General features: G+C 45.0%; 1 protein-coding gene across 1 annotated transcript in view; it reads left to right on the forward strand.

Moving 5' to 3' along the window:
• ARNT (aryl hydrocarbon receptor nuclear translocator) overlaps positions 1–16,964 on the forward strand; it is a 173,475-nt gene that overhangs the window by 67,024 nt on the left and 89,487 nt on the right. The window contains exons 9-13 of the mRNA XM_086947454.1: positions 10,584–10,669; positions 13,368–13,444; positions 14,115–14,249; positions 15,166–15,240; positions 16,306–16,457. Coding sequence (XP_086803580.1) covers positions 10,584–10,669; positions 13,368–13,444; positions 14,115–14,249; positions 15,166–15,240; positions 16,306–16,457 — 525 coding nt within the window. The remainder of the gene's footprint in view (positions 1–10,583; positions 10,670–13,367; positions 13,445–14,114; positions 14,250–15,165; positions 15,241–16,305; positions 16,458–16,964) is intronic.

A 16,964-nucleotide genomic window follows, 5' to 3' on the forward strand; every position in this document is an offset into this window, starting at 1 on the left:
ACTGTAGCTGTGGGCACTCTGTCACAGGCCTATAAGAAGAAGGTCGCTGTCAAACCTTACTCTGATAGGTCTCAAGCAGCCCGTCCGATCGGGCAAAACCTAACCTCAGTACCCCTCGACAGCCACCACCTGGGCAAAAATCTATTCATCAGAGTATCAAAACCCCAATGATGGAGAAACATATTAGTACACTATCCCACGTGCAGACCTACCACCAGAGGCAACCCAATACACAATAGTATTAACAGGTGTTGCCCCATTAAAAGATGGTACTAAGGAGTCATATGGGGATCTACGCAATAAGGTGATTTTCTGGTTGAATAAAAATCGTCCCCTGCCTCCATCATCGCCCACTGAAATTCTCTTCGTAAGGAGAGTTGATTGGGTGGGATATGGCACTAAAGACTTGGAGGGTGACTGCATATTAATTCGCAAGGAAGCAAGGTTTGCTAGACAGGGGGACGTACAAACATTGGGGCTCTCATACTTCTACCCCCAAAGACAGAGTAATATTCCATTAGGCCCTACTCATAGGATACCGCCAGTTAGGAGGCATCCTCTAGCAATGACATCACACCCCCAGCAATTTCCAATAATATTTAATCATTTTGGTCCCCTTTCCGACCTCGAGGCCATAGACTGACTTCATATACCGACTAGGAAGATCAAGTCTGCTGAGGACCGTGGGTATGTGGCAGCAATGCCAAGCCGGGAGGTTTCATCTCTCGCAAATAATGTAGAGGCAAGTCTGGGGGCATTAGTAACCATAGAAGATGCCATAATAGCTGTTGAAGATCCAATAGAGGCTAAGCTGACGGGGGAAACCTTGGATAATCTTGACAGCAATAAGAGTAGGCCAGGAATTGGGGGTGAACTGGCAACCCTGGTAGCATCCGCATCAATGATTCCCTCCGTAGCCCCCCTATCTGAAATAATCAATATAGTGTCTTGGAATGTAGCTGGGGTTAAGGGCCGTATGCATTCCGAAGACTGGTTGGAGTTTGTTGATAAATTTGATGTTATTCTACTACAGGAAACTTGGGCACCAGATCCAATCTATAGGGTAGGTTTTGTAAACTTTTCTAAACCAGCTATTAGAGGTGGTAAAGGGCGATCTTCAGGGGGTTTGTTGATCTGGGTTAAGCAGTCATTGGGATACCACCCAACTGAGATATCTGTAGAGAACCTGGACCTACTGGCAATTAAATTGAGTAAGGATGGCCATCGGGATCTGGTTGTTTTTAATATATATGCACGAGGCCTACCTGGCGGCCCCTGCCCCGCTATTCTGGATGTTCTGGACCATTATCTTGCTGGACTGGCCAGTGAAAATGTTATCCTCCTGGCAGGAGATTTAAATTGCACTTTTGAGCCGCTTTATGATGCAGGGGACAGTTGGGGGTCCGCAGAGGATGCAGTTTGGAACATTCCTGATCTGATGACCAATAAAACTGTTAATTCAACTGAGGCAGCCGTGAACTGGACGGCTTTATGTCTAACCCGGGGTCTACGGGCCATTAATGGTCGCACAAGATCAGATCTATGTGCCAATTACACCTTTGACAATGGACTCAGGAAAAGTCGGATAGACTATCTTTTGTTAAAATTGGAATATTGGCCTCTGTTGGTGGACATGGAAGTGGTACCCCGCACAGAAAGCGATCACAACCCCCTGACACTCAAATTAAGGTCGCCGGGAATGAAGAGATTGAAGGAATCTGACGCCTCCCGGACAGGGGATGTGTTTTTGTCTAACAACCGAAAAAGGCTAAAATGGTCCAGGCTCGCGGGGGATGAGACCCTACAGGAGAATGTTGAGACTGGTTTCTAATGTGTTCAATGAAATATTGCCTTATGATCTGCTGGGGGGTAGCCCCGAAAACACAAACACTATTATTGACCTCCATGAGCGCTGTTTTGACCAACTAAAGATTCTCCTTTCTCTCCCATGTCAGAAGGGATCTACTAAATTAAATGTCCCCCGTCAGAAATGGTACAATAAAAAGTGCAGGGAGGCCCACAGTCACCTTATTAAAGCAGTTAAATCCCGGAATATGTGCACTGTTAAGGCAGCTAGGGCGCAATATAGGAAAATTCAGTGGGATGCCGAGTGGGAGGATATGTATTGGTCTGACCTTTTGGATGCCTCTACTTCGAATAACCCGACTAAATTTTGGGACTTAGTAAAGTGGGGCAAGGATCCAGATTCACGTACTCCTACAAACCATGTACCCCCCGAAGCCTGGGTGAATCATTACTCGGCACAATTCAGTGTGAACACTGATCCCCCTTTTACATCGGGTGAGGCGCTCTTGTCACCCATCTGTGGGGAGAAACTCAATTTTTCTCAAACCGAGGTAGAACTAGCACTTGGCTTGACCCAGTGGGGGAAAGCACCAGGGATGGACCTTATCCCTGCTGACTTGTTTAAAGCTAACCCCGCTCTTTGGGTGCCCTATATAACAAAGATTGCTAATGCAACAGCCAAAGGAGCCAGAATCCCCAAGTCGTGGAAGGGGGCGGAGATAATCCCAATCCACAAAAAATGTGACCGGTCTAATCCGGGCAATTACCGCCCGATTAGTCTCATTGACTCTCTTCAAAAAATTATTGCACGCATGGTTCTGGGCAGGGTTCAAGGTTGGATGGAACTAGAGAACATACTATCTCCCATGCAAGCGGGCTTCAGATCGGGTACGAGCACCATCGACCAGGTGTTCAGATTTTGTCTGATCTACTGGAAGGTGGTCTTGCTCGGCGGTGGTACCATCTTTGCCGTGCTTATCAATCTGAAGTCCGCTTTTGATCTAGTGCCGAGGGACAAATTGTGGTGTGTCCTGAGGGATTTGGGACTACCAATGGAACTGCTTGATCTAATAGTTAAAATGCATGAGGACAACTATGCAAGGGTGAGGTGGGGAGGACAGGGACAAGTGACGGAACCCTTCCCCGTGACCCGTGGTGTCCGTCAGGGGTGTGTCCTGGAGCCAACACTCTTCCTGCTATTAATCGATCAAGTAGTCAAATTCTTCGCAAACACTCCCACTGATGCCCCTTCGCTGGCAGGGACAAGGTTCCCAATGCTCATCTTTGCCCATGACACTCTACTCTTCTCAAAAACTCGTAGCGGTCTACAGCGGGCGTTGGACCGCTTCGAGGAGTTCTGTGTCACCAATGACCTTAAGGTAAATGTGGGTAAAACCAAGTTTATGGTCCTTAGCAGGAACCATCCTGTCCGGAGCTCTGTAAGCATGAGTGGAGTCAACTTGGAACAAGTTGAGACCATGACGTACTTGGGGGTTACCCTGGATCGTCGCTTGGGATGGAAAGACCAAGTCAGTGCTCAAAAGCTTAAACTTGCCCGACTTACTGGCTGTCTTTTGAATGAGCAAAAGAGATCAATCACAAAACGGGTCACCCCAGTGCTAAAGATCTATGATACCAAGATTAACTCTGCAGTTCTATATGGTGCACATCTCTGGGGATACATGGATCTCTCAAGTCTATTCAAAATCCAGTGTAAGTTCCTACGCAACCTGATAGGGTTACCCCAATCATCCCCATCCCTCTGTTTAGATCTGGGGTGCCATCCAATTAATGAGATGGCAAGATTTAGATTGGTGGCCTTTTGGAGGCGCATATGACCTCCCCGACCTTACCCTTTTTGCTAAGGAACTGGCCGAAGTCAGGTCAATTAGAGGTTCTGGGAGAATTCAATGGCTATCAACGGTAAAAACCATTTTGGCAGACATGGGACTAGAACAGCTGTGGACATCTCCTAGTACCAACGTCTTTCCCTCTAAACAGGAATTCAAGGCAATGTATTGGGCCTCGCTTCGTCAATCGCGAGCGTCCGCCTCCAGCTCTGTCAGTCTAACGGGAAGGTTCCTGACTTTTAAGTTGGATCCCTCCCGTGAGACATATTGGGATGCTATCACCAAACCGCTGGATAAGAAACTTTATCATCAGTTTCGGGTAGGAGCTCTACCATTGAACTCCTTTACAAAAAATTGGGCTAATGGAGCTACGGAATTCTGCAGATGGTGCCCAGGTCATAAGGAAACCGAGGGTCATTTTTTGTTTGCCTGCTCGATCTACTCAGCGCCACAAACCAAATGGTTAAAACCCCTGTTCCAGCGCCTCCCCCTCAGAGTCCTCTGAGGCTATTTGGGTTCTAAAAACCAATACCCCAGAGGTAATTGTGGTGAGTTTAGCCAAATTTTTAGGGTGGGCGTGCCTTATCAGGGTAAAAAGCAGACAAAACCCTTAATAGGGCTTCCTAATGTGTTTACAAAAAGTTTAACCGTTTTTTCCCTAAATACAGGATATTGTATTATGTATTTTTGTAATAGGAATGGTTTCGCTTATTTGTACCTTTTCAAACGTTTCGCATTTTAATACGTCTTGGTCAGGTTTGTCTTTGTATTCCTTGGATGTTTAATAACATTTTAATCTCAAAAGTGTTTTTAGTTTAGCTATATGGAATTATGCCGATGTTGGTGTTTTCTTAAATATCATTACAATGTTAAGCTCATTTAAAACTGCGAAACTCTTAAATATGTTACAATGCTGTCTTTTATGATTTTTATACGGAAATAAAGACTTTAAAACCGGAGTGTGCAGGGTGAGCAGTGTGAGAGTGTGCAGTGTGAGAGTGTGCAGGGTGAGCAGTGTGAGAGTGTGCAGGGTGAGCAGTGTGAGAGTGTGCAGGGTGAGCAGTGTGTGAGTGTGCAGGGTGAGCAGTGTGTGAGTGTGCAGTGTGTGACTGTGCAGGGTGAGCAGTGTGTGAGTGTGCAGGGTGAGCAGAGTGTGCAGGGTGAGCAGTGTGTGAGTGTGCAGGGTGAGCAGTGTGTGAGTGTGCAGGGTAATCAGTATGTGGGTGTCCAGGGCCAGCAGTGTGTGAGTGTGCAGGGTGAGCAGTGTGTGAGTATGCAGGTGAGCGTGAGCAGTATGTGGGTGTCCCGGGCCAGCATTGTGTGAGTGAGTGTGCAGGGTGAGCAGTGTGTGAGTGTGCAGGGTGAGCAGTGTGTGAGTGTGCAGGGTGAGCAGTGTGTGAGTGTGCAGGGTGAGCAGTGTGTGAGTGTGCAGGGTGAGCAGTGTGCGAGTATGCAGGGTGAGCAGTGTGCGAGTATGCAGGGTGAGCAGTGTGCGAGTATGCAGGGTGAGCAGTGTGCGAGTATGCAGGGTGAGCAGTGTGAGGGTGTCCAGGGCCAGCAGTGTGCGAGTGTGCAGGGTGTGTGAGTATGCAGGGTGTGTGAGTATGCAGGGTGAGCAGTATGTGTGTGTTCTGGTCCAGCAGTGTGTGAGTGAGTGTGCAGGGTGAGCAGTGTGTGAGTGTGCAGGGTGAGCAGTGTGCGAGTGTGCAGGGTGAGCAGTGTGCGAGTGTGCAGGGTGAGCAGTGTGCAGGGTGAGCAGTGTGCGAGTATGCAGGGTGAGCAGTGTGTGAGTATGCAGGGTGAGCAGTGTGTGAGTATGCAGGGTGAGCAGTGTGTGAGTATGCAGGGTGAGCAGTGTGTGAGTATGCAGGGTGAGCAGTGTGTGAGTATGCAGGGTGAGCAGTGTGTGAGTATGCAGGGTGAGTAGTGTGTGAGTATGCAGGGTGAGCAGTGTGTGAGTATGCAGGGTGATCAGTGTGTGGGTGTCCAGGGCCAGCAGTGTGTGAGTGCAGGGTGAGCAGTGTGTGAGTATGCAGGGTGAGCAGTGTGTGAGTATGCAGGGTGAGCAGTGTGTGAGTATGCAGGGTGAGCAGTGTGTGAGTATGCAGGGTGAGCAGTGTGTGAGTATGCAGGGTGAGCAGTGTGTGAGTATGCAGGGTGAGTAGTGTGTGAGTATGCAGGGTGAGCAGTATGTGGATGTCCAGGACTGGCAGTGTGTGAGTGTGCAGGATGAGCAGAGTGTGAGTGTGCAGGGTGATCAGTGTGTGAGTATGCAGGGTGATCAGTGTGTGGGTGTCCAGGGCCAGCAGTGTGTGAGTGCAGGGTGAGCAGTGTGTGAGTATGCAGGGTGAGCAGTGTGTGAGTATGCAGGGTGAGCAGTGTGTGAGTATGCAGGGTGAGCAGTGTGTGAGTATGCAGGGTGAGCAGTGTGTGAGTATGCAGGGTGAGCAGTGTGTGAGTATGCAGGGTGAGCAGTGTGTGAGTATGCAGGGTGAGCAGTGTGAGGGTGTCCAGGGCCAGCAGTGTGCGAGTGTGCAGGGTGTGTGAGTATGCAGGGTGAGCAGTATGTGTGTGTTCTGGTCCAGCAGTGTGTGAGTGAGTATGCATGGTGTGCAGGGTGAGCAGTGTGCGAGTGTGCAGGGTGAGCAGTGTGCGAGTGTGCAGGGTGAGCAGTGTGCAGGGTGAGCAGTGTGCGAGTATGCAGGGTGAGCAGTGTGCGAGTATGCAGGGTGAGCAGTGTGTGAGTATGCAGGGTGAGCAGTATGTGGATGTCCAGGACTGGCAGTGTGTGAGTGTGCAGGATGAGCAGAGTGTGAGTGTGCAGGGTGAGCAGAGTGTGAGTATGCAGGGTGAGCCGAGTGTGAGTATGCAGGGTGAGCCGAGTGTGAGTATGCAGGGTGAGCCGAGTGTGAGTATGCAGGGTGAGCCGAGTGTGAGTATGCAGGGTGAGCCGAGTGTGAGTATGCAGGGTGAGCACTCTGCCACCCCAGTTCAGACATGGCTATATGCAAATCAGTCTGACCCTGTGCCTCAAGGGAACAGTCCAGCCTGATCGGCCACGCCATGTCTTCCCTGGACCGGAAACAAGCTTCCGAGGACCGGTTTCTGGCATTCCAGTCGTCTTCAGCCCGGCTTGCTTGAATCCAGTGGCAAAGTGAGCCCAGCATGGGTCCAGCTCAGATATCTGGATCAGAGATTTATCAGGCCCACTTGGAGTACCAAGACTAGTCCAAGTTTTGGCTTTACTTTCTGAGACTTCTAGTTCCATATAGTCCATTATAACATAAAGTGTCAGAATGCAAAGCAAAATCAGGACAAGGCAAAGTTCCCCGGTTGAACTTTGGAATCGAAGAATCTCCCTGCCTGCTTTGTTCTGGCCCTTAGTTCGCTTACCCTTCCTCACATTCTCGTGAACCTTAGCTTAAGAGATTTAAAACATAGGGTGGTCGTCAAACAAGGACAATGTTTGTTCCATTTGGTATCGACGCAGTTAAGCATCAATGTGTTTTTCCTCTTCAGCAACTGATGGATGCGGACCGCATGGGTGACACCATGAGTTACCACACTGGGTGACATCAACCCTAGTGATGCCTCTGAGTGGATCGCTAGTGGGGAAGGGGTGAGTGGAGTGGAAAAAAAGACAGCCCCAGGCTTTTTTCTCTGGGTCTCCCACCTGACTCTGGTCTGCCCGCCCCTGAGGTTTGTTTTCAGTCACAAGGGTTCCCATTATGTTAAACGCAATTCAGATTTAACATTCAGCTGTGAGCAGGGGGGCACCCCTCCCGTATGCGCAGCTCATTGTTTTCCGCCAGGGAAGCAGATAATTAGTTAAAGTCCCTGCCTCACCCCCTAGGGATCATGGCGTATGTGGAGTTGTTGCAGAGCCTTCCACATGCACATGGATGTGGTGGGGGTTTCTGAAGAGTTGGTTCGGTGTTTATCTCCAGGCAGATCCTGCCATGCCAGTTGTTGCCTGAATGCGGATTATGCATGCCTGCCTCTGTTGGATAATCAGTATGTCTTGCATACAACTGCTTCTCTCTGGCTGCCCTGCCTGATTTTGTTTTTGATGGAGCTGCCAGTGTGTTTTGTTTTTTAGGAGAAGCGTTTGCTTGCTGTGAATACGCTTGGGGCACCTCTTACAGATCATGTGATCTTAAGTGCACAGCACTTGCCAGCTTCCCATATTTATGCCAGTCCATGTCTTTATATTTTTCATTTGTCTTTTGTTGTCGAATTGGTGGGTGCACAGCGCAACTGTCAGCAACAGATTGTAAACAATTACGTACTATTTAGATTGGCTTTGGCTTCACCCAGTGAATTGCTATTTTTATACCTCATGCAGTTGGTTGTTTTGTGCATCATTCCGCCTTCCGGTGAGTGCTTAACTGTATTGCATTTGTTTCTATCTTAAAAGTACATAACGTCTTCACAGTTTGACATTCATTTTGTATGTATACATTTTAATCAGACACCAGTCTTTTCTTGCCTTCTGCCCCCTGAAGGTGCCGATTTTCTTGCCTCTGTTCCCCTGATTGTGCCGTTTTTCTTGCCTTCTGTTCCCCTGATTGTGGCGTTTTTCTGGCCTCTGTTCCCCTGATTGTGCCGTTTTCTTGCCTTCTGCCCCTGATTGTGCCGCTTTTCTTGCCTTGTGTGTGTGGCTCTGTGTGTGTGGCTCTGTGTGTGTGGCTCTGTGTGTGTGGCTCTGATTGTGTGCAAAAGCAATAGGTCTCGCATTTGCGAGCGATTAAGCTATTGGCATTGTGAATGACAATGCCATTTATTTATGTTTTAATAACAAAAACATAAATAAAAATGTCATGAGCAATGCCAATAGCTCTAACATTACCAATGCTGAGACCATTGCATTGTAAATGCTTGTCTTTATCAGAAGGAATTTATCTGCATGGTCTTCTGAAGGAAGTCTTGTTTGAATGGTGTTTTGGCAGAAATATGTCCTGTATCAGGATGGATATAAAGCTGTTTCTGTTTAGGGTCCAATTTAGCATTGAATGTCTAAAATTGGTTCAAGAAGCTGTCCTTTGATTTCGGTGCTGAAATAGATTTGCTTTTGAGAGCGGAAGGTTTCAGCTCCGAAGCATGTTTTTGTTTCGGAGTGGGGTAGTGTTTCGGCTCTGAACCACATTTTTACTTGGAACCGGAGGGTTTCGGCTCCGAACTAGATTCGAGCCGGAAGGTTTGATTATTTATTTCGGTGCTGAGCCAGAAGGCTGGGTGTCGGAAACATTGTCTCTGTGCCTACCCTGCCCAGAAGGCAGAGATGGTTCCGTAGCCTTATGTTTTTGGAAAAGGTTTTAGGGGGCAAATGGTCTTTGGTACTCGCAGCACTCTGTCCCGGAGGCACGTCTTCGGACTCAAAATTGATCTCCAGTTTAGAATCTGATTCGGTCTCTTTGTCTGCTGCCGATCCCTCGAACTCTTTATGCTCTGATTCTTCACTGAAGATATCTGGAGTGTGTTGAATGCTTTGACGCTGCTTTTCTCGTTGTTAAGCCTGATGATCATGTAGAGTTTTCTTCAAATTAAACGACTTAAAGGCGTTGCAGGCTTACTCTTTGTGCACTGGTGTCACAAGTTACAAACTTGATGTAGGTCAGTGGGAGGGTACTCGGAGTGGCACCATTGACAGAATTGGAATGGAGTTTGTACCATTGGCGAAAGGTGAACCAACACAGCTACGCCCGAGAGCCACCCCTGATGTTTCCTTCCGAAGACGGTGTTTCCCAATCGATTCTACAACTGGGAAACGCGTACGAGAGCAATACCGTTGAGGGAAGAGTGGATTGCGCACCGAGGGGAACCCAAAGAACGGTTTCGAACTGGAGCGCAGCAATACACGTCCAAACCTGATGGCGGAAAATAGAAACAATTTAACAATGGAATTGATGCCCATGCGCACTATCGCCGTAAGATGGAGTCACCTTTCCTCGTTACTGGAAAGACTTCTTCGAAGAAAAACAACTTGCAAACATCCAAACCCAACACTAGATGGCAGGAGTATGCAAAGCATGTGTATCTACAGCACACATTCCTTGAACATGGATGAACCTAAATAGTTTGAATCTTAATTCAGGGAAGACAGAAGTTATTTTGTGTGGAAACAATCCTTCCCTCTTAGCACCTTCCAGGTGGCCAATGGAATTGGGGGTGGTAATGGATAGTAAACTGACTTTTGGGCTGCAGTTCAAAGCAGTTACCGCTCAGGATGCTTAAAAAGATCTTTCTTTTCATCCCAGCCAATTCCCAAAATACATGATCCTGACATTAGTCATGACCAAAAAGGGAGACTGCTGTAATGCTACGTACCTTAATATGCAGCATCAACATCTAAATAAACTTAAGGCCTTACAAAATTCTTCTCCCAGAATGTTGACTGGGATTCTGAAACACAAATCAGTCCCACCCGCTATCCAACATCTTCACTGGCGGACAGGCTGCAAATTAAATTCAAAGCTCTCTGACTTTCTTATAAGGCTCTTCATGGAGAGGGCCTAGAGTTTGTGAAGCAATCCTTTAAATTGTACAATCCAGGGGGAAATCGCAGGTCCTTAGGCGCCAGGAAACTGGAGGTCCAAAGGTTCAAACTTACTAATTGGGGGGAAAGAGGGTTTGTTAATACTAAGGCTAATGAATGGAATCTTCTTCACCCCAACATCAGGAATATCTCAAACCTGCTCATGTTTAGGAAGGCATTACAAATCTGACTGTTTGCTGAGTAGAAGTATTAGGTACTACCTCTACTCATAAGAGTATACTTTTGACATGCAGAAACACTAGGGCTCATCTTTTTTTCACGCCGAGCTAGCGCCTTTCCACCTCCAGTAATTGTATGCACTCAATACATTTCTATACTATAACAATTAAAGGTGCAATCCTATAATTATTGTTTTGTTTTTTGTTTTGTAGGAATGGACTGGGCCTTTCTAAGGAAGGGGATTCTCCTTTTGTAGTTGTACATTGCACAGGTTACATTAAAGCTTGGCCACCAGCAGGTACGTTTCTCCTATAATCCCTCATGCCTCGGCGTGTGTATCTGTAGGAGGGTGTTAGACCCCTGGTGCCTTGTTATTTTGAATGTTTCCCTTCGAGAGATTGAACTCTTGGCCCTTGGTATATTAAAGCATGGCCTCCATTAATTCGCTTTCTGTCTTGGGTTTTCAGCATTTCCACACATTTTAAAATCTTTGTGTTTATACGACTAAAAGCATTGAATCAAGAAAGTTGTGCAAATTACTGCTTCCCACTCCACGATTAAGACCCCCGATGCCAAAGAATATTTAATATTTTTATCTAGCTTGTCATATTTCTTAGTGCCTGGGTAAAAAAGGCATGGCTGATGCAGAGTTTTGCCTCTTATCTCTAGGCATAGTAAATCAGTGTATCTATTGATTTGGTTTGCTTGGTGAATATTAAGGATTTGTATCCAATATTTGTGCCAAGTGCCAAAGCCAGTAGCATCATAGATTATTTGTGTCATGGTATAAAAAAAATAATCGCACAAAAGGTTATGGGAGGAATTCTTGCAATAAGTCTAACCACTGGCAGTCACTAGTGGTAGAACTCCAGCCTTTTGTACTTTTCCCCACCAGGCCTCCTCAATTTGGACCCAGCCATATGCAAATCAGTCTCTTAATCCTGCTCCCCATGGGAACTGTCCAGTCCATACTGCTAGGCCAGGTCCTCCGTGAACTGAAACACATGCAACCCAAGACCAGTTTCACCATGATTGGGATTTGTCAGTGGTGTGTAACCTAATTCAAGATGCACAGTGGTCATGGAACCCACATCTGGACATACCCTTGCCACTTAGGGAGGAGCAAGCACACCTGATGTAATGGGTGGAATGCATGCAAGAAGTCTAACCACTGGCACTTGCTCGGGTGGCACTCCAACCTATTGCTCTTTTGCCTACCCTGTCACATCAGTTTGGATCAAACCATATGCAAATCAGTCTTGGCCCTTCTCCACTAGGAACACTCCGGCCTCAACTGCCATGTCAGATACTCTTTAAACTGGTAACACAATTAACCCAAGACCAGGTTTTGTCCGAGGCTGGTCATTCAGATGTAGCTTGGTTCCATTGACACAGTGACCACGTGACCCCTATCTGGATATACACTAGTCCCTTTGGGTGGTACATCAACCACTGACAGGTGATGGGAGAATGCTTGCAATAAGTCTAACCACTGGCATTCACTCTGGGCAGCACTCAAACAGGTGTGCTTGGTATGCCTGTACTGGGTTGGTGAGAACCAGGCCTGGCAGTTCTGGTTGGACGGTCTCTTTTGAAGCAGTGTCAAGACTGATTTTAATATACCAGTGGTTGGACAAATTCCAAGCATTCCTTCAATAAAATATTTTTTTGTCGGATGTACCGCCGTAAGTGACAAGTCAAAAGGAATATTGGTCCCTATGTTGTCAAGGCGCTAATCGTAACAACTTAAAACAAATGCATATACAATCAGCCTATTAATTTGTAGTTCATTATTGACCTAACTTCATTGGATCTAATGATGTAAATGGACAAAATTGATGTCTTGAAATAACAATCAGTATAAATAGGAATGATTAAAAGTGCTCCTCAACACACTTGGAATCGCAAATTAAATTGCTGAATTTGCAGAATCTTTAATCTAAAAATAAACTGATTATAGTTAGACTGTTTAGATGTTGTTTACTTTTAAATGGTTGATAAAATAATGGGCGATGGTGAGGGGCGGTAGATTTTGGTGAGTCTGTGGCAGCAGTGTTCATCATAATCAGACCCCAAGTTTTCGATATTTAGCAAATTGCGTGTTTACCGCAAAAAAACTGTGTAGTGATGAAAATCCACTCAGGAAGATGTATTTCAAGATGCTTTATTCCATAAAGATAACATGTAATAAGGTACATGACATCATATAGTTTTGTGGTAAATCAGAGCCCCACCAGGAGCTGCCTTTCAGCTGCTCAACCCATGACCAACTGTCACTTCACCTATGAGTCCCAACATTCCGAGGCATCATAAGACTCCAACATTCTACTGAGTCCGAGCACAGGCACTGGCAGAGCAGGGCTGGTAAAACACCTTTTAATATAATATGCAGAATACTACAAACTGCTATGCCTGCAAATTCATGCTTGGGTACCACCACCCTCCTCCCACCCTAATGCATGCTGGCCATGACAGCAGGGCATCATCTTTGCTGCACACCCAAAAATATGCATACCAATGATGGTATGAGGCAGCAGAGACATTGCCTACCCCCACTCATCTCCCTCCTCCACTGGTTTACTGTATTTAATTAGCTAGTGGAAGGGGTGAACGACAAAGCCAGCCCTGTCTCTGTAGATTTGCAGCGAGTTTATGGAGCACTTTCTCACCACCTGTTGTATGCTATGCTCTGCTCTGTATTGCCCCCCCCCCCTTTATTCGTATAAACATGTGGGCAATAAAACATTGCTAGGGGTTGCACAAAGAAGTCTGGTCTGTATATATATACTTGGAGACATTCTGAAAACAAGGGCGATCTTTTTACTTCTGCTGTAATTTGTCTTTTTTCAGAGCCTTGTAAACCTGTGTGCATTAAAATGTTTGATGAACTCTGCACTTCACAGGAACTACCCTGCACCAGCTTCCATGTCACTGCTAGTAAAATCTGTTTTGAATTATCTTTTTGTGTTAAGTAAAAAAGTTATTCTTATCCTCAGGAGTCTCGTTACCGGATGACGATTCAGATGCTGTGCAGGGGAGCAAGTTCTGCCTTGTTGCCATTGGGAGACTGCAGGTAAAAACTGCCCTAAGCTCTACAAGTGCTCACATTGAATCTCAGTCCGTGTTACCAGTGGCCGAACTCTGTACTATAGTAAATGTTCTTGACCCTGGGTGACTCTCTTGTTGGTTCTTAAGTGTGTTATGCGTGGGACTTCTCTCACTTAACTCTGATATCAGAGAATGACTCACTAAAGTGCAGAGTATGTTGAATATATTGACATGTCATGAACAGAAAAATCTGCCTTTCAGTCCTGTAATGAGTGTGCTAGGACTGATTGTGGGAGGTTCTTAATTGGTTTCATCTATCTAGAGCATAGTAATTGGCTGATTTGTATGTTCATTACGTGGTCAGTTGTTCATCCCCCTGTGTGCTTGCTCTAATGTTCAGAATTATACCAAACTTTGATTTAAGACTGCTTCTTGGTATAACATTAACCTCCTTTGAGATTTGTTTTTTCTTATTTGAAGTAGCTTTAATGTTTCAATTGATAGTACATATAATAGACGTTAGACAAGCAATGCAGTGTGTAACCTCTCCATATACCCAAGTAATTGTTTTGTTAGAGTTCAATGCTTTTGCTGGTGATAAATCTGCCATCTTTTATATCTAGTTTTGTCATTATATGTATTATTTTTGCAGCCTGGTCAAAATTGCTAAAGTTATGGAAATTCTCTGGTTGTAGGTCACAAGCTCCCCAAACTGCACGGACATGAGCACTGTCTGCCAGCCTATCGAATTTATCTCTCGGCACAGTACCAGTGGCATCTTCACTTTTGTGGACCACCGATGTGTGTCTACAGTTGGCTACCAGCCCCAGGTAAGGGAGATGAAAGGCAACCAGGTTTTTTGTTTTGTATTCGAGGCTGACAACCTGGCTCAATAAGCGAAGCCCTTACTACTAAAGTAGCCCGATCTGCACTATACAACTTGAAATCCTGGAAATGGCAACTTTTCATTATTCCCAGGTTGATAAATTTAGTACCATTTAAAACAAATAAATAGTAATAATAACACCTAATAGTATTTGTGATTAGAGCAAAAAAGACAGTACAAAATATTTTATTCACCTCATTTTGATAGTGGTTGGCATCCTTTTTCTTAGACTGAACTGGATCAGAAATGCATGGCACTTGTTGCAAGCCGTATCTAGCCTTTTGTCCCCAAAAGTGATTGGTCAGTGAACATTGGTGTGATGGATGGTGTCCCAATCTTTTTTTTTTTTTGTTATTTTTTTATTTTTGGAAAACCTTTATTGTGCATTCGTAGAAGTACATATACGGACCTACAACCCTCAGGCCGGCCACGAAAAAAACTGTAGCAGCACTGCCGCAAGCAATACAATGACACGGTAGCACATAATGAACACAGGCTGATATCAAAAAGTTACACCATTAAGTAGCGTGATATCGCGTCACAGGAGCTGTAAGGTTAATTTTGAAAGGTTTTTTTCGGCAACAATTAAAGTCCAACATTACTGTTTCAATATAAAATACAAGATAAGGGTAGAGAAATAATAAGGCAGGGCCCGTGCAGGCGTAAACGCATCGGTGGCGGTATGTCCACCATACAGATAATGATACAAAAATCAAGGTTCCGCAGGCAGCATGGTGTCCCAATCTTTAATATTTAACTGTAAACTGTTGTACTTGTTAAAAAGCCGATGTACTTTGTAAGTAGATGGCGCTTTTGTAAATTAAAAAGTAGTAGTTTTTGTGTGTTTTTATTTAATGTAGGAGCTTTTGGGTAAAGACATTGTGGACTTTTCACATCCTGAAGACCAGCAGCTGTTAAGGGACAGTTTTCAGCAGGTAATGTTTCCTGTTGTGCCTCAAGTAATTATAATGTATTATATATTTTTATAGAGTTTTGTAGTACCAAGCTTTCTAATTAACAGGTCTGGGTATGTTTGATGTGCATTTCAGTTGTTTTCTGTAGTACAAGTCACGCTGCAGCCAGTTTGGCTATGCAGATAGTTTGGCTATGCAGATAGTTTGGCTATGCAGATAGTTTTAAGAAATTAATGTGCTGATACTACAAACCTGATATATTATGTCAGGTAATTATTTTAAGGTACAGAGTTATTGGTGTCTATTTGACACAGATATCCAGTTTGAGGATGGTGTGAAATTTCAGAGGAAGAAGCTACCATGAGGGATGAAGAGGGTGCCGGGGGTAGCAGTCAAGGTGCTCAGCAAATTATTCTGTGAACCACAGAGTCAATTGTAGTCCGATTTATGTAGTTCATTTGAGGGGTGTCCTGAAAAGTAGGTCACTTAGATGAGCTCCAGTGGTTAGATTGAGGAAACTTAATTTCTGGGTCCTTGTACTCCAGTAGTTCTCCCTTGTGCTTCTCATTTTTCAACAAATGGTCTTTGTATTGTAGGATGTGACATTCCTCAATGGAATGTAACACTAGGGTGAACTGGTTCAAAATGGCCTACGTGGAATGTGACACTTAATTTTGTTTCTACAGTAGATATTGGATTACAAAGTCAAAAGATGTTCCTTGGATTCACCATCTATTTTTGGGGCTATTTCACTGCTGGGTTGGCCTGCTTCTGAGCCACTGCACCAATTGGCCTACTGCTGGGATGTTGTGGCTCAGGTAGGGCCTACCTACTTATAGTCCGCTGTGGCATAGGTCCACCCGCGGCTGGGCCACTGTTGCTTAGATATGCATTATTTAATCAAACTTTACTCTTATTATAATTTTACTGCTTTCTCCTCCTGGTTTACCTTTTTTGGGTCGCACAACGTGGCTAGATCTTGGATAAAGAAATTTAAAAAATGTTTGGTATGTCCTAGAAATAATTTTGCATCTCTGATTTATTGAGCCATCCGTCCGTGCTTATGCTCTTGTGTTTTGTTTCCAGGTGGTGAAGTTAAAAGGCCAAGTTCTTTCAGTGATGTTCCGATTCAGGTCGAAAAGCCGGGAGTGGCTCTGGATAAGAACCAGTTCCTTCATCTTTCAAAATCCATACTCTGACGAGATAGAGTACATCATTTGCACCAACACAAATGTCAAGTATGTACAAGAATCCTGCTAAAATAGTTCAACAATTACAAAGTTAAGCCCACCTAGATTTACCTCTGTAGTCCTTCAAATTGCTGGTCAGCGAGAACGTATAGGGTAGTGAGGACTTATGTACTTTTTAATGCTTTCTTCTGCACTGGTATTCCTATAATGCCAGCTGTACAGGTGTGGTGATTCGTCAGTGAATGTATGGAGTTTGTATGAAATCCTTACTAGTAGAACTAAGAAATCGGGGAATACTATTATCCTAGCATTGTAGTGATGACTGTGAATTAGTGGAAATTCAGTCTTTCTTAGGATGGTACTCTGTTTCTCTTTTAAAATCTTCATAGCCAGTCCATTTCATCATTACTGGCTCACGATGCTTCAGTTGCCATCTACTGCAAAAAGTGGACTACAGTGAGAGTCCTCAATTTACATCTTGGTTCCTGTTGTGGTTTGACTCATTGTTACAAGGAAAGTAATGTGTATTGTTAATCTAAAAAATTAAATTATTGC

This window comes from Lissotriton vulgaris, chromosome 12, assembly GCF_964263255.1.
Source record: "Lissotriton vulgaris chromosome 12, aLisVul1.2, whole genome shotgun sequence".
Classification (NCBI taxonomy): Eukaryota; Metazoa; Chordata; class Amphibia; order Caudata; family Salamandridae; genus Lissotriton; species Lissotriton vulgaris.